General features: G+C 46.4%; 1 protein-coding gene across 1 annotated transcript in view; it reads left to right on the top strand.

The window, feature by feature from the left end:
- Positions 1 to 17,987, top strand: part of MYOF (myoferlin) — a 162,316-nt gene that overhangs the window by 140,913 nt on the left and 3,416 nt on the right. Inside the window, exons 44-51 of the mRNA XM_012801428.2 lie at positions 3,033 to 3,203; positions 3,957 to 4,105; positions 5,183 to 5,322; positions 7,774 to 7,862; positions 7,945 to 8,040; positions 11,767 to 11,908; positions 14,083 to 14,182; positions 16,333 to 16,523. Coding sequence (XP_012656882.1) covers positions 3,033 to 3,203; positions 3,957 to 4,105; positions 5,183 to 5,322; positions 7,774 to 7,862; positions 7,945 to 8,040; positions 11,767 to 11,908; positions 14,083 to 14,182; positions 16,333 to 16,523 — 1,078 coding nt within the window. The remainder of the gene's footprint in view (positions 1 to 3,032; positions 3,204 to 3,956; positions 4,106 to 5,182; positions 5,323 to 7,773; positions 7,863 to 7,944; positions 8,041 to 11,766; positions 11,909 to 14,082; positions 14,183 to 16,332; positions 16,524 to 17,987) is intronic.

The following is a 17,987-nucleotide window of genomic DNA, read 5'->3' as shown; positions in this document are numbered from 1 at the left end:
GGCTCCTGGGCTCTGTGGACAGAGTGGCTGAGTGTTGGAGCCCAGATTTAGGGAGGAATTTCTGATTCCAAAGCCCGTGCTCTTCAGCCCCCTTAGTGATGTTTCCTGTACATTATGAAACCATCATCTATAGAAAAATGTCCTTTATTCAAGACATTCGTGAAAATGGTGTGATTTACCCAGAACCTTGCTGAGGACATCGTGCTCTTGTTTGCCATGTGGCCCATGTTTGTGTTGGTGGCGTTCTTACCTTCCCCATGCACTTCTTTCCTACTCAGGCTTGTTGGTTTGTGCCCTTACACACTGCATTCTCTCATGTGACACACACACATACATCCTGTCATCACTCAAACTCTGTCAAGGCATACACACCACTCTCATACCTGGTAACGCATGTGCACACAAGCCTGCACACTCAGCCCCACGCACACATGCATGTTCACACACAGCACTCTCACACCTGGTAACGCATGTGCACACAAGCCTGCACGCTCAGCCCCACGCAGGCATGCATGTTCACACACACCACTCTCACATCTGGTAACACACGTGCACACGAGCCTGCACACTCAGCCTCGTGCACACAAGCATGCACACTCAGCCCCCATGCACACCTGCATGTTCACACACAGCACTCTCCTCACACCTGGTAACACATGTGCACACAAGCCTGCACACTCAGCCCCCGCACACGCGTGCATGCACACGCACCCACCCCCCTGTGCTGTGTGCCCCAGGCCTCGTGCCGAGGCCGGGGAGTAGAAGTAATCCTCTGGCACAGCAATATGATCATTTGCCTTTTCTTCCGCTGATCCAGCCCTGAGGTCTAGACAGGAAAAGGCACGCAGGGCAGGAAGGAGGGCTCCTGTGAGGGGGACGGGGAGGCAGGGGAAGCCAGCTTGGAAGGGAGAAAGGCGGCCCTGTCTCAAATGTTCGTCTCAGAGGAGCCAAGCGAGAGCTTAATTAAGTGGCAGGAAAAGTCTTGCTTGGAGCCACCCTGGAAGGAAGTGATGCTGTCAGTCTCCACTCAGCCAATCACCATCTGGCAGGCACCAGACGGCTCCCCATCCCGGGGGGTGGGGCCAGTGGGACGCTGGCTCTGCAACCCCTCGGCCGGCTCCAGGCCACAGCCTCAGTCTTAGGGGGTGGATTTCTTCTCTGAAGAGATTCTTAGGGACTCTGGGACAGGAATTTAGAAAAAGCAGCCTTTCCTATGTGCATGGCCATCATTCTGCATGTTCCTGTCACATCGTGTATTCTCCAGATCGTCTTCCAAAGAATGTCAGTAAAGAAAAAAAAGAAAGAAAATTAATGCCTTCCATGAGATATTAATTGATGTTCTAAGAAACAAAGAACCAGTATTCTTTAGTCAAACCAAGACACATGGGTTTAAAAAAAGATTATGATTGCAGGACTTCTCAGAGCCTTTCGTTTATCTAGAGGAAATCCAAAAGAAGTAGTTCTCAGCTTTATTTTATCAAATAATTATTTTTCCCAGAGGACATATATTACCTGTCCTTTAGAATCTGGTATTGGATATGTGACATTATGGGGCATGTGTGGGTATGGTGCTTCACCTGTGATCATGTAGCTACCTGCCTCCTGCAGGCCTCTGCCACGGTCCAATGGAGCTGCTATAGGAATGTTGAGGAGATGTCCTCAAGCTTTCTCCAAAGCTTCACTGACACACACCCTTCTGATCAAGTGGGTCAACACTCCCGGCTCTGTGGACAGGAACAGTCCACACACCAAATATAGGAAGGAGGGAAGGAGACACAGGGAGAGAGGAGGCTTCTCACATTTTTTTCTTGCAACAAAATATACTGGGAGAAGTACCTTTGTGGGCAGAATCCAGCACCCAGCAGAAGTGTATGCTGTCCACTTTAGCACCCTCTGGATCCCAATCCTCACCTACCTCAGGTGTTTGATTATTTATATTGATCCCAGAAGGGCGTGCATTTTAATGCAGTTACTACAGAAAATCTGTAAGGACCCAAAGACAATGGCAAACCCAGCGGGTCTGGGAGGAGGGAGGAACCATCTGGGCACCCTGTATATGACACCATCCAGTGCATTCCACTCACACACAGCCCCGTGCCCCTGCACGGTGAGTCAAAGTGTTCCATGGGGTAGTGGGCCTTGTGGGGCAGAGGAGGGAACATGGTAGGGGCACAGGTAGAGGACAATAAACCAGGGCACTTGTGCCTTGCTAATCTTCCAGCCAGCTAGAGATGCTCAGATGACCCAGCAGGCATGTGGCATGTGGCAATAATAAAGTTGATGATGTTATAACGTATTACTGTTATTCTCCAGTTTGAGAAGTGTACCCACGCCACATGCTTTCTGAACATTTCTTCATGCAGCCCTTGTAACAACTGGATGGTAGATATTATTATCACCATTTTACAGATGAGAAGGCTGAGCCCAGAGAAGTTAAGTAACTGGCTTAGAGTCCCACAGCTAGTGAGCAGCAGAGTGGGACTCGAACCTAGGTTTTTAAGGCCCACGGTCTTCTCCGGAGCAAGTGTGCATGTTCTGTTCCTGTTCTTCTTTTTAGTGTGCGCTTTTTTTTTTTTTTTTTTTTGAGACGGAGCCTCAAGCTATCCCCCTGGGTAGAGTGCCGTGGCATCACACTCACAGCAACCTCCAACTCCTGGGCTCAAGCGAGTCTCCTGCCTCAGCCTCCCAAGTAGCTGGGTCCCAAGTAGCTGGGACCACAGGCGCCCGCCACAACGCCCGGCCATTTTTTTGGTTGCAGCCATCATTGTTGTTTGGCGGGCCCGCTAGGGATTCGAACCCGCCACCTTAGGTGTATGTGGCTGGCGCCTTAGCCGCTTGAGCCACAGGCGCCAAGCCTAGTGTGCGCTTTTTATCCCTTCTCCCCATGCACCACCACTCACCAAGGCTGTCCCAGGCAGATACTCTCCTCTCACAGCCATGGTCACTGCCTGAGGATGCTTTGCATAGAGCCCCCGTTTTTGTGGGTACCTGGATGGGTTGTGGAGATTCTAACCTTACATTCATTTATTTAGAATGTATGAACTGAACTGCTACTTACCTCAAGAAAAAGACCTGAAAATTTCTGTCTATGATTACGACACCTTTACCCGTGATGAAAAAGTGGGAGAAACAATTATTGATCTGGAGAACCGATTCCTTTCCCGGTTTGAGGCCCACTGCGGTATACCCGAGCAGTATTGCGTGTAAGTTGCCCGTCATAAATGAGGCCTTTGGCTCCATCTGACATTCACACCTGGGCAGTTGTGGCTCTCTGCCTCAAGGTCTTTCCTCCACTGATCCTTTCAATGGCCAAATACTATATTCAATAATAAGATTGTCTTAGGGAGAATCAGGGCCACAATGTTGCCCAAGTTCACATCGCAGTCTGTGTGAAATGGGGCCTGCTAGAGCGGTACCACACCTTGGGGGTGGCAAATATCACAGCTCAGAGAGCCAGTCCCTTCACGCCCCCTCTTTGAGTCTCTCCTGAATGTCAGGGAGATTGAGAACTGGCAAGGTTTGATGGCAGGAATTCCCTGTCCCTGGGCAACAGGGATTTCTTCCTCCTCCCCCAGATTGAACGATTTTGTGACATCCCTCTTCCTCTGCCCCCTACACAGTGTCTTTCTGCAGTAGCTAATGAAATGTAACTTACAATTTCTAGTTTATGAGTTTGCCTATTATGACTATGGCGATCTCGGTCAAACTCGTCATTTTTACAGAGGAGGAGCCAGAGGGGTAAATAAATAAAAAAATAATAATAATCTATTGGCTGAGGCCAAAATAACATGTGGGTTTTAGGCCTCTGAAATGGATTTTTAGCAAAATCCAAAGTGGAGAGCACATTTCCTGCTCCTGTTACACAGAAGCGCGTGGAAGTAGGTGAGGGTATGAGAGAGAGCGAGGAGAACCTGTGGGTCCCCCAGTAACCCCGGGACCTGTGGTGTTGTTCACAGTTCTGGAGTCAATACTTGGCGAGATCAATTGAGACCCACACAGTTGCTTCAGAATGTAGCCAGATTCAAAGGCTTCCCGCAACCCATCCTGTCCGAAGATGGAAATAGAATCAGATATGGAGGACGAGACTACAATTTGGATGAATTTGGTGAGCACATTGCTGGGGACTGTAGCCTGGTACAGAGTGTAATAACATTTTTATTTATGTGGTTAGCATTGGTGGAGTGGATTTTTTTTTTTTTGAGACAGTCTCACTATGTTGTCCTTGGTAAAGTGCTGTGGCATCACAGCTCACAGCAACCTCTAACTCTTAGGCTTAAGCACTCTGGCCTCAGCCTCCCAAGTAGCTGGGACTACAGGCACCCTCCACAATACCTAGCTATTTTTTTGTTGCAGTTGTTTAGCTGGCCCAGGCCAGGTTTGAACCCACCACCCTTGGTGTATGTTGCTAGCACCATAACCACTGTGCTCTGGGCACTGAGCCAAAAGAAGTTTATTTCTCATTGATTCAAAGTAGGTGTTCCTACAGGTGGGTGGTCCCCTTCTAAGCAGTGCTCCGTGGACACAGGGCCCTCCCATCGCCAGCTCTCTGAGGTGGCTGCTCTTTTCTGCATCCAGAAGAGAAAAGCACATAGGATCCTGCCCAGCAGGGTCTTGAGAGCCAGGTCTCCAGGTGATCCATGTGTCACTTGCATCCATGTTATGCTCTAGCTCAGTGCTTCCCAACCTTCCTAATGTCGCGACCCTTTAATACAGTTCCTCATGTTGTGGTGACCCCCAACCATACAATTATTTTTGTTGCTAGGTTGGGGTCACCACAACATGAGGAACTGTATTAAAGGGTTGCAGCATTAGGAAGGTTGAGAACCACTGCTCTAACTGAGCCTGGTGGCCTCATCTAACTTCAGGAGAGTCTGGGAAGCAGGAGCTAGCTAGGAGCCTGTGCCAGGAAAATCAGTACAGACTGCTCCCACTTACCCATCCTGGTGTGTTCTGGTCCCTGAGCTATGGGCAGTCCACAAGTTGGGTGTGAGCCTGGGTGGGAAAGGGCCCCTGGTCAGGAGCTATTTCTATCAACTAGTCCTTCACGAGTCAAAGTTTGCACTTTGGCACTGCCTGTCCATTTTGGCAAAGTCTGGGATGCAGTGCTGCAAACTGCTCTGAGCAATCTGGCTGAACGGATCCCAACTGCCCGTCCCTGCTTCAATGCCGCTTTCCATTCCAGAAGCCAACAAAATCCTGCACCAGCACCTCGGGGCCCCTGAAGAGCGGCTTGCCCTTTACGTCCTCAGGACTCAGGGCCTGGTCCCTGAGCACGTGGAGACAAGGACTTTGCACAGCACCTTCCAACCCAATATTTCCCAGGTAAAGTGCTCCACACCCTAAATGCAGTGGCGGTGGCTAACATTATGCTGCTTTTATGTTGCTTAAATATTTTCAGATACACAAGAAATAGAAATGACACTCAAATTTAGCTTCATCCCATAGGAGAATTTACTGTAAGAATTTTCAGCTTATTCGCTAAACCCAGACAGGAAATTGGCTTCAAACCTGAACCAGGGTCTCTCCCTAACTCTTAGCTCTGTTTCTCTTTTTGAGTCTATTTAATCTGCCCTCTTGCTGTGATCACTTTCCTATAAGTCCAAATATTACAGACAGTTCCTGAGTGTTTTGTGTTGTAATGTAATGTGTGTCTATGGACTGGTGTCTATGGACTGGTGGCCCCAACTTGATCCAGTTGCCCATAATGGGGCCACTCACCTATAGCTAGGAGTGAGTGAGTGAGTGAGTTTGGCCTGGCTTGGACGGAGGTGCCATCTGAGACAAAAGCTGCAGGGAACAGGGATCATGTGGATGATGATGGTGAGGGTCCGTTCCCTAAAGACTGGGAGAAGATTTCAGAGAAGCAAAGTGAGACATGACCAATGACAAGATGATCTGTGTGGAAGCTGATTATGATGATTTCCAGGACCAATAGGTCTAGGATGGGACTAGGAATTGAATTTTAATAAGAACTTGGAGGGGTTCTGATCACACTTTAAGAAATATTAATCTAATGGCTACAAATATTACTGACACTGCCAGGAACACTATGGGCAAGCTAATTAGTAAAGAGTGGCCACCAGTAGCCTGGGCTTCCTAGATTAATTTGTCACCAGTTCCCTGCTTTTATTCTGTTCCATATTTCCATTCCTTTTCTTCTTCTCCTTCCTTCCACCAAAAAGCCTATTTCTCCTCCTATTTCCTCCCATCCCTTAATTGTACAAAGAGTCTCAAGAAATGAGAAAGTGATTTCTCATGGGGAATGATTCTCCCTGGGAATCCATGAACTCCCTGTCACTTCTGCCTGGGGAATGAGATTCTCCCTGGGAAAATGAGAAAGTGATTTCTCATGGGGAAGGATTCTCCCTGGGAATCCATGAACTCCCTATCACTTCTGCCTATATCATCAGACTTGGACTGGGGCTGGGTTTTGGGAGACACCTGGCCGCCTAACATTCTGCAGTGCATTGATGTATTGTAGAGCCCTAGAGATTAGTTGGAGGAGAGTCAGGATCAGAGTTAAATATATCTCTTTTCAAGAGCTCCGGTTAATTCATTCAATCTCAATGCATTAGGAAGCCAATCTAGTGGTTTCCTTGGCAACTTTCTTGAAGACCAATCTGTTTTTGTCTGAAAACAGCGTCTACAGAACATCCAAAAACAATTTGGAGGATATAAATTGGTTTGTATGGTTGATAGAGTTTTTTAATGGCATTCCTAGCCTGTCTAGAAGAACGTTTCAGTCAGATGGATGGGCCCAGTCTGGCAGTCCCAGAGCTGAGCAGGACCTCACCAAGATGGCAGCATAAGCATCATCCAGGCTTTCACCTTCCCGTTCCTGCAAGCCTCTTACTTGGTGTTGGGCCCTAGTGAACCAAAGGCAGGGGATCCTCATCTTTAGGAACAGTAACATTCTTGCTGCTGTTTGATTCCCTCCTTTGAAAATGTCATGTTGTTTTTCACTTTACCAATTTCAATGCCATTTTCATTACTTTGATTTTGTACCTTAAGTGGAAAAACCCTTGGATGTCACAAAACTGGGACTAAGATAAAGTGGGCAATGTGATGATGAATACAGTAATAGCAGGAGGACTGTTTAAGGGTGAAGGACCCAATTTTAAATCAGGGGTGTGTGTGTGTGTCTGTGTGTCTGTGTGACTATGTGTCTGTGTGTGTTGGGGGTTGAGTTAGTGATAGGAAGTCCCTCATCTTACTAACATAGGAAGACTGTAGGTGAGCATATGCAGCCATTTGAGACCTTGATGAGGATTGGAAGTGGGTGGCCAAAATGACATCATAGATTAAAGACAAATCTTGGGGCTCGGCGCCTATAACTCCACCGGCTAAGGCGCCAGCCACGTACACCTAAGGTGGCGGCTTCAAATCCCCAGCCCGGACCCGCCAATCAACAATGACGGCTGCAACCAAAAAATAGCCGGGCGTTGTGGGGCGCCTGTGGTCCCAGCTACTTGGGAGGCGGAGGCAGGAGACTCGCTTGAGCCCAGGAGCTGGAGGTTGCTGTGAGCTGTAATGCCACGGCACTCTGCCCAGGGGGACAGCTTGAGGCTCTGTCTCAAAAAAAAAAAAAAAGACAAATCTTGGTATGGTCTGCTTCATGTATTACCATCCATATGGATTCCTACATTAGCAGGTCCAAATAAATAGTTTTACCTAAGAAATATGAAATAAAATTGTGGTTTCTACCAAACATAATATAATTTTGGTCCTCTTTTCTTTCTTTCTTTCTTTTTTTTTTTTTTTTGGATGGTTTAGGGAAAACTTCAGATGTGGGTGGATGTTTTCCCCAAGACTCTGGGGCCACCAGGCCCTCCTTTCAACATCACACCCCGGAAAGCCAAGAAGTAAGTAATCTCGAGACCGTGGGGCTTGGGGACTTAGTCCAGTAGCAGAAGAAAAAGTAACTTCTAAATGCGGTCCTTTCAGATACTACCTGCGTGTGATCATCTGGAACACCAAGGATGTTATCTTGGATGAGAAAAGCATCACAGGAGAGGAAATGAGTGACATCTACGTCAAAGGGTGAGGCTGGCACGCAAGTGCCTTTGACAAGCTCTGGGGATGAGGCAGACTTCACCTTCATTAGTTTTCATCATTAGAGGTGCCCACTGTAGGACTGGTGGTTAATTGAAACTGTTTCATCTCATTAATTCAATCTGCTTAGGTAGCTCCTGGAAAGCAAAGGGGCAGGGAACAGAAAAAAAAGAGAAACCTGTATGGAAGTTGTTTATGAGCAGAGGTATTTAAGGACTCTAAGAACTGACACATATTTCTTTCTTTCCCTTTTTAATAAAGTGGATTTTCTTTAGTTTATTGAGCAGATTAGTTATTTCTGACATTTTTTAGTCGGGTAGTTTCTTTGTATTCCTCTTTGAGGCCTTGAATAACTAGACTTAGAACCAGAAGGAAGGCTTCCAAAATTTCTTTTTTCTGCGTATTTTACTACCAGCAGCCAATGTCTATGGAAAAGAGGAAATGCTAGCAGTTTTAAAAATCACTTATTCAACCAATATTCACTAAGTGTCTGCCTCCAACATGTCAAGTGCTGTAGCTGCTCATTATTCTCTTGCTTGCTTAATTCCAATAGTCCATGCTGTGGTCAGCTTTTTGATACGCCTGGATCATAGATGTTGAGTGCAACATAGCACAGTGGACGTAGAAGGCAGACCCTGTACCCAGACTTCCCAGGTGGAAATCCTGATATTTTCCCTACTAGCTGGGCAAGGTTGGAAGCTCACTCACTGTTCCTCATCTGTGAAATGGAGAGAATGATGATGCCTGCTTCCCAAGGATAGTCAGAAAATTCAGTTATTTAAAGCATTTAATGGGAGCAGCATCTGTAGCTCAGTGAGGTGGGTGCTGGCCACGTACACTGATGCTGGTGGGTTCGACCCAGCTTGGGTCTGCTAAACAAAAATGACAACTGCAACCAAAAGAAAAAAATAGCTGGACATTGTGGCAGGCACCTGTACCCTTAGCTGCTTGAGAGGCTGAGGCAAGAGAATGGCTTCAGGCCAAGAGTTTGAGGTTGCTGCAAGCTGTGATGCCACGGTACTCTACCAAGGGTGACAGAGTGAGACTCTGTCTCAAAAAAAAAGAAAAAGAAAAAAATTTAAAAAAATAAAGCAGTTAGGATAGTGCCTGGGAGATAGTACATGCTATATGAGTGCTAACTAATATTGCTATTTCATGTGAACTGAGTTTGATTCTTGAATATGGAGAAGATAAGACTTGAGAAATTTAAAATATTCATAAAGTGAGAACAAAGTTTCACTTGTGATCCCAAGTGGCCTTCAATCAAAACTTTGTCAAAGACGTAATTACCATCATTTAGGTTCACTGTAAACAGGGAATGTTTCATCAAGTTCTTCATTATTCTTTCTTATTTTAGGCTCTCATTACCATTCCCCAAGGAATACTCATCCCAGCTAATTATATATATGTAAATTTATTTGACTATCATAAGCATTATTTTTTTTTCAAATCAAGGAAACAAACTCAATAACACTAGACAGAAAGTAAACTCCTCTAATCAAAGAATAGAGCTCAACTTAAAGTACCATGAAAAATTTGGTATTAAAACCGAAATACTATTTATAAAAAGATGAATAATGCATAAACACCATGCTTAGCACTAGACACATGTGAGTACTGAATTATATGCAAAGCTAGACATACATGCATACAATACATATACTTAAAGTAGTTGTTTAACTTGTCTTAAAATTAAATGTGAAAAGATTCACCAAAAAGAAAGGAAGAACTGGCTCAGTGTCCATAGCTCCAGTGGTTAAGGCGCCAGCCAAGTACAGGGCTGATGATTTGGGCATTGTGGCGGGCACCTGTAGTTCCAGCTACTAGGGAGGCTGAGGCAAGAGAATCGCTTAAGCCCAAGAGTTGAGGTTACTGTGATGCCACAGCACTCTACAGAGGGCAACAAAGTGAGACTCTGTCTCAAAAAAAAAGAAAAGAATGGAAGAGTTGTAGGGGCGAGTGGTCAGAGGTAGGGTTATGGTGACACTCTAGGGGTGGTTCAGGGGGCGAAGCCACCAAGATCTCACAAGAGAATGTGAACTCTCCTCAGCCAGTTGATTTAAAAGTTAATAGCCAAAGAAATCCTTCAACTAATATATCTGCTCGGTTAATTGACTAGCGAAAAGGAAAACCACAGTAGTTAATAGGACTTCATATCAGCAAGTGACTTTATAGTCTCTGTCTGCAGTGCTTTGCAGCAGAGTAACAGGAGTTTGAAGACAGACTGACCTAAGTCATACTTAGTTCTGTCAGTTACTGACTACGTGACCTTGGGTAAATTGAAATATCCTTTCTGGGCTCGGCGCCTGTGGCTCAGTCGGCTAAGGCACCAGCCACATACACCTAAGGTGGCGGGTTCGAATCCCCAGCCCGGCCCGCCAAACAACAATGATGGCTGCAACCAAAAAATGGCCAGGCGTTGTGGCGGGCACCTGTAGTCCCAGCTACTTGGGAGGCTGAGGCAGGAGACTCGCTTGAGCCCGGGAGTTGGAGGTTGTTGTGAGCTATAATGCCATGGCACTCTACCCAGGGGAATAGCTTGAGGCTCCATCTCAAAAAAAGAAATATCCTTTCTGAACCTGTTTCTTCATCTGTGAAATAGAGTTACACAGGTATTGGGAAGAATAAAATAATGTATGCAAAGGGCCTGGCTGCTAGCAGAGGATCATAAGCCTGCATGGAAGATTTCTCCCTCCCCACCCTGCCCGGCTAAGCCGCGATCCCTTGTTCCCTCCGCATGCTGACCATCTGATGTGAGCACTTGTCATCGACCTCACTTTACAGATGGAAGATGAAGCTCAGAGGGTTTCGCAGCCAGCCCAGTCTCCTACTGACAACCTCTCTCTGTGGGATTCGGGCATCAGTATTTTTAAAAGTCCCCCAGTTGATTCTAATGTGCAGCCTTGAAAACCACACACTACCACTTTCCCAATCCAAAATCAAAGTCACTCCCTGGTTCCAAACCAGGAGTCTTCCTAGATATAGACAAATAGGACACCAACTTCCTTCCAGGCCCGCCCCTTTGTTCATTTCTTCAACAGGTGTTTATTTAGTGTCTACTGTGTGTCAGACACAGACAAAAGGAAGCTTTTCAAATGTTAAAAGTTAAGAAGCCAAGTTGTTACTAAAATGAATTCTCAGAGATATGCATATGCAAATAAGAACTTACATCTTACTTGCCAGTCTCATTTCATATGGTCATCGTGAATTTAAGAATCATTTGAGAAAGGAAGCTGTAAGATTCCTTGATTTGGGCCTCTTTCTCTGTTGTTTGCTTAAGTAATCTATGAGGAAGGAAATGCTAAAAATTTTGAGCTAACTCGTATTCCTTGAGCCTATCAGCAGTGATGACAGACACTGATGAGTTATAGTTGCAAAGACGACAGTCATAGCCAGCAGGCTCTAACATACCCAAAATAGAAGCTATGTTGTTGATATTTTCCAGAAAATTTCACCTTAGCCCTGTTAACTGAAGTCTAAAGGGCTTCCTGCTTTGGTTTTAGAGGAATTATATTTTATTTGGCGACAACCTGTGCTGGATGCAATTGAGCGCCTCCCCTTCATAAATCACCCCCAGCTCTGGAGATACCTGGAACCTGCCCAAGAAAAGTGCATTAATTCTCCTACTCTTCCCTCCCCTAATCACTGCACGATTTTGTGGCTAGATGACTTGTCAGTCACACGGAGCTGAGTCTGTTTGCCTCTGCCTTTCAGCTGGATTCCTGGCAATGAAGAAAACAAACAGAAAACAGATGTTCATTACAGGTCCTTGGATGGCGAAGGGAACTTTAACTGGAGATTTGTTTTCCCGTTTGACTACCTCCCAGCTGAACAACTCTGTGTCGTTGCTAAAAAAGTGAGCTTTGAAATATGCCAATGGGAAGTGGGTGTCATGGGTCTTCCTTAATTAGAAACTCATAGGACATTGGAGCTGCTCGGGACCTTGGAGGTCGCCTAGTCCAGCTCCCTGTTGGTACAGATGGGGAATCGGAGACCGTGATCCTTGCCCAAGGTCACAACACGGCTATGACAGGGATTTGTGTGATTAGGAAGTGTAAGGAACGCAACTCCCCTTTCCCTACCATATTGGTGGTGGGATGAAGGATAAAAGGTCAAAAAATGTCTCGTGTCAATATACACAGCAACCCAAGTGAGTTCCGTGTGAGATTTCTTCCCATGATAGCCAGAACTAAACGGAGGCAAAATAGTAAAGAGTGAAGTGTCGCTTTTATCTTCCTTATTCCTAACCTTGACATCAGCTTTGCCTCCTTTACAAGCACTTTGAGAAGCTTCAGGGCCCTCATGTCTCAATAAGGAAGACTTTCCGTTACAGAACTCAACTGGCTTATACCAAATAAGTGATTTATTGGCTCACTTTACAAAAAAGTGCAGGGTTGGCTGGCGTCAGGAACATCTGGAGCCCATGTTGAAGTGGTGTCTTCAGAAACCGTTCTCACTTTCTCTGCCACTCTGCTTTGCCTTCGTCTGTGGGCCCCATTCCCAGGGGGGCTATTCCCTGGCTGAGGCTGGCAGCCCCAGATCCCATCCTGTCCTCTCTTTCGGCAGAAAGAGTAATAAACCCAAGGGCCAACCAGAGTTCTGGAATTGCTCTCCATGTCTCTGCTTTTGGAATCATGTTCCTCTCCCCAAACCAACATTGTACCAGGCATGCAGTGCCCTGATTGGCCAGACTTTGGAGTTAGGGACAGACTCACCAAAATTGCACAGACTGGGGAAGGGGGAGTCCCCAAGGAAAATATGGTACTTTCATCCAGATTTGCATTGAGGGGTTTAGAACCTGGGTAGACAGTAATAACAGATGTCCACTTAGGTTCCCTGTCCCATTCCTATCCCTCAGATCCTATCTGCTTTTCCTGGCTCTAGCTGGTCACCCCAATCCCCATTCCTGATCAAACTGTACCTGCCCTGTGGCCCATAAGGCCAGGACCTACACTCTGCTGGCCCTACTCAGTGCTGGTGCCATAATGGGCATTTCTTTCATGCCAAGTGGGGTGAAGGATGTCAAAGGGGACATTCTAGAGGTGCACAGGCCCAGCATAGTATCAAGTGGGCATACTGTCAGACAGTGAGGGAAAAGGGGGTGCAGATAGGGGGAGGGATTTGGGTCAGATAAGCTGTTACATGTGGGCCCCTGTCTTTAACTTACCTTTCCTGTTTACCCACATCTGGGGATGGATCTCCCCACGCCTTGAGTGGTACTTGGCGCATGACCCCACCCAGGACAGTCAGGCAGGGACATATCATAGCACAGTGGGACTCCCAGACCCTCACAGCCCTCAAAGGAAAACATCCTGAAATATGTAAAACAAGGAACAACTCAACAATTTTCCTTCAAATTCATGAATCACGGGGGAATTCCATTTCTGCTGGGGTTGGTTAATATTATCTGGGCAGAGGCAGGAGGACTACCTACCTCTAGGATGAGAGATCTGAGGGTCTTAGGTGACCACAAGCATATAAAGCCAATGTTTTTCAAAAGCCAAAAGTGCTGGGACATTCTAAATCGACACTGATAAAAAAGTGGAATCTGGGCCCCCATGTAAATGAGGATATACTCAGACATCTGTGCAGGGTGGGGACAAGGCTGATGAGCAGCGGTGACGCCCCAGTCAGTGATATTGTAAAGTGGCTTAGAACGTCTGGCTTTAGGAGGAAAATCTAAGGGGGCCATAGTGGTCTACAGGAGGGAGAGATTAATCATTCCCCAACCCCTAGGGATGGCAGCAGGAAGTCACACTGATAGGAGCATGGCAGGAAACCTTCCATTTGGGAACAGCCTGGGATATGCTTTTTGTCACCTAGCTGGTGGCCTTGAGATTCCCTGAGGAGGCTGACTGCTTTCCATAGACGTGGAATAGAAGGATGAGGCCAACAAGAGGGAGTGTCCAGGGGGCTACCGAGGAAAGAAAGGGCTCAGGCCTTGATGCTGTTTTAAGGAGCCAAAGGCGAGGGTTTTGGCATCCAGTAATGAGGGTCATTTGGTTTGTCCATGTCTCTTTGTCATTTTAGGAGCATTTCTGGAGCATTGACCAAACAGAATTTCGCGTCCCACCCAGACTGATCATTCAGATATGGGACAATGACAAGTTTTCTCTGGATGACTACTTAGGTAAGGCTTGCCTTTGGATAATTTGCTCTAAGAAACTATACTTGGAATTAATGAAATCCATTAAAACTTGGAAAGAATTATTTAAATCTCTAATACTTTTTGGTAATGGGGAGACAGGGGACATACACATTGCTGGGCTGTCCTCCTGGCAGTGTGGTCTGACAGTGAATGCCACCCATTTCTGCAGGTCCCATCCTCTCTCCGGGGCTCTGCTGGAGGGTCTTGAACCAGCTCCTGTTTCTCTTTGAAGACTCAAACCCTGTTTCCACACTGGGATGCCACACCCCTGCCTCCACTTCCCAACCACCCACATTCTCCCCAGCACCTCAGTATCAACCCCTACCAACTCCTTCACCTCTGAGAAGTTACCAAACTCAGTAATCCCGCAGCCACGTCTCCTTCCCCTGGGTCCATCCTCCATCCTCACAGAGTGGTGCTCTCTGGGCTTCTGCTCTCCCAGGCCTTGGCCCTGATAAAAGAGCTTTGGCCAGCTCTCCTTTGACCCACTCTTTCATACAGGCCCCTGAGGTTCCTGGGGTCTTCTCCAGCTCCCTCCACCCCAGCCCTGTGATTTACCCACTCTCCTCTCAGGGGAAGGCAAAGCAAGGCATGACTCCTGAGCCAGGTTGCATGCACTGACTTCGTCGGGGCCTCACACAGGTGTCAGAAACCATGATGATCATTATTCCCAGTTCCCAAGGCCAGAAACTCTCACCTTTATGTTTGGCTAGTGCCACGCCTGAAATCCGACTCGGCATTCCTTCCCTGACCTCGTACCCCTCTCCTCTGCTGTTCACATCCCTCCATTTGCACAGCCGCCAGCTGAAAGCCCCCAGAGTCCTCTGCGGTGCCTCTTTTCTTACTCCCACATATCCTCATCCACTCAGTCCCAGCCGCGTAATCTGCCTTATCGCGCACGCTTACTTTCCTGTTCCCGTGAGCTCTGCCACTTGCCAGTTGAGACCTCATTTTCTTCTAGCTGCAGTCACAGTAGTGCCTGATTGCGCTCCCCACTCCCTTCTCCCTTCCAGGCATCTGTCCTGGCAGAGGACACACCCACCAGAGGCTGTCTCCTGTCCTCCCTTTACCCCTCACAGCACCCAATGCGATGGTTTTGACTTAGCGCTTAATAAGAGCGGAACAGACAAAGTGAGTATGTGGTTAGGCTAACACAAAGCCTATTTCAGAATAGGAGAAGGTTTTCCCTTGGAATTTGAACAAAATAGTCTGACCACAAATAAAGAGAGTGATTATATCTCAAAATGGCTGGAGAGCACATCACCAAAAGGAGAGAAAAGACAATAGGTCAGCATAGGCTCGGAGAGGCTGAGGCAAACTGGGGTCTGGGGAGCCCTTACACTGTTAAGGGCAGTTCCTGAGCCTGGTGGCTTAAGGGACTCTGTCTCAACTTTTTTGTGGCTCTTTACTGCCATCGTTGGAGACCCAACTCTTAACCCAGTAATCATAGACTCAAGCCCACATCACACACGCCATTTTCTTAAAGAGCTCACTCAAGTTCCCAAGCCCAAAACACAATTCTCCCTGACTGCAAAAGTGGGATGGAACAATTAATGCCTCGCATCGCCGAAGATGAGAAAATGTGCTTCTCCAGACGCCCCATCGAGCCTGGGATTCTTAGTTCCTGGCGAGGATTTTCTGTTGTGTTTCTTCTCAAGCTCCTGTTTCTGACGTTATGCGAGGGGAAACTTGAACGTGGATGTTCCCGAGCATCTCCTGTTCCAAGCGCCAGTCGTCTTTACCCAAATCCACATGACCTGAGCTGCTCAGGACAACTCAGAACCAAAAGGAGCAAATTTTAAATCCAAAGGCCCAGCGTTCAGTGGAAATGTGGTCTATAGGTGTTTAATTCCTTTGAGCTTAGGGAGGAACTCTGTTTATGCTCAGGTCTCTAAGAAAGAAAACGTGTAGTTCTCTGGAAGGGGCTGAGCAGTAGACAGCTATTTCTTCTGCCATTTTTCATCCTATCTGGAAAGAATTTAAACATCTACCAGGATCTCTTTGTCTAACTCACCTGACACCTGTTCAAAATCACTATATCCTTCTCCCTTGACAAGAACATTCCATTCATTTGTAAACAACGGCTGATCCACTTAAAGCTTATTTGGATTTAATGTTCTTTCCTTGGCTAGGTTTCCTGGAGCTTGATTTGCATCACGTAATCATTCCAGCAAAATCATCAGAGAAATGCAATTTGAACATGATTCCTGACCTCAAACTCATGGATCCCCTTAAAGCTAAGACCGCCTCCCTCTTTGAGCAGAAGTCCATGAAAGGATGGTGGCCGTGCTACGCAGAGAAAGACGGCTCCCGCGTGATGGCTGTGTGTTTCTTGGTTTAGGATTGCTTATTCTTTTTATCGTTTAGGTTTTGCCCTTTATCAGTAGCTTGACTGCAAGTAAGAAGTGTTAAATTGGTGAGACTTTCGGTTACAGAAACAGTTTGTCCTTGGGATTACAAGAGAGGGTGGGAGATACCATCAGCCCAGATGGTTTCACTGTATTTCTTCAGGGCTCTTCTTTGCCAGGAAGGTTATTTTATGCTGAACTTCTACAATTCAGTGTAGAAAAAGGAACTTCACATTTGAGCCATTCTCATTTAAAAAGAAAAAAAGGTAGGCCGGGTGAGGTGGCGCATGCCTGTTGTAATGCTAGCACTCTGGAAGGCCGAGGCGGCTCTACAAACTGAGCTCAGGAGTTTGAGACCCCGTCTGTACTACACACACACACACACACACACAGAAAAACTAGCTGTTCATTGTGGGTGGCACCTGTATTCCCAGCTATTTGGGAGGCTGAGGCAAGAAGATCACTTGAGCCCAAGAGTTTGAGGTTGCTGTGAGCTATGACTCTACGGCACTCTACCCAACATGACAGAGTGAGACTCTGTCTCAAAGAAAAAAAAAGTAGAGGAAGCAAAAAGTAGTGGCATTTATCGGAAAAGGTAACCATAACTTACAAGCAAGTTGATGGATTCAAGATGTATTTTGATATAGAAGCAATAATGTGGTTACCGTGCCATGCTACAAAAAACTATCTAGTTCATTATGCATTATTTATTTATTTATTTATTTATTTCAGAAACAAGACCTTGCTCTGTCACCCAGGCTGGAGTGCAACGGCCTGATCATAGCTCATTGCATCCTTGACTCCTGGGCTCAGGCAATCCTCCTGCCTCAGTGTCCCAAGTAGCTAGGACTACAGACTTATACCACCATACCCATCTGATTTTAAATTTCTTTTAGAGACGGAATCTTGCTGTATTGCCCAGACTGGTCTTGAACCCCTACCCTAAAGTAATCCTCCCAGCTTGACCTCCTAAAGCACTGGAATTATAGGCATGAGCTACCCCACCCAGCCCCATTATGCATGGTTAATAATAACATCTTTTCTCACTAATTATGATCCAGGCAAAGTGCCAAGTGCCATACATTCACAATCTTGTTTTTTTAAACAACCTCAGTGTGTAGTTTCCATAAAATAAACTGTACCCGTGTAACATACATAATTCTATGTGCTTTGACAGATGCATATGCCCATGAAATCACCACCACAATGAGAATCCACAGCCTTCCCATCATCCCCCAAATTTCCTTGTGCCCTTTTCAGTCCGTCACTCCCTCCTCCCCAGCCCCAGGAAACCTCTGATATGCTTTCTGTCACAATACTATAGTTTATACGTAATCTCATTGAGTTCTGCTGACAGCCCCACAAAGTAGACATTGTCTCCATTTTGTAGATTCCAAAAATAGGGTTGGAATCATTGTCCTATTGTCTTGATGAAAGGC

This window comes from Otolemur garnettii, unplaced genomic scaffold (genome assembly GCF_000181295.1).
Source record: "Otolemur garnettii isolate 467f Iridium unplaced genomic scaffold, OtoGar3 scaffold00008, whole genome shotgun sequence".
NCBI classification, from domain to species: domain Eukaryota; kingdom Metazoa; phylum Chordata; class Mammalia; order Primates; family Galagidae; genus Otolemur; species Otolemur garnettii.
This window is presented reverse-complemented; position numbering and strand designations above follow the sequence as displayed.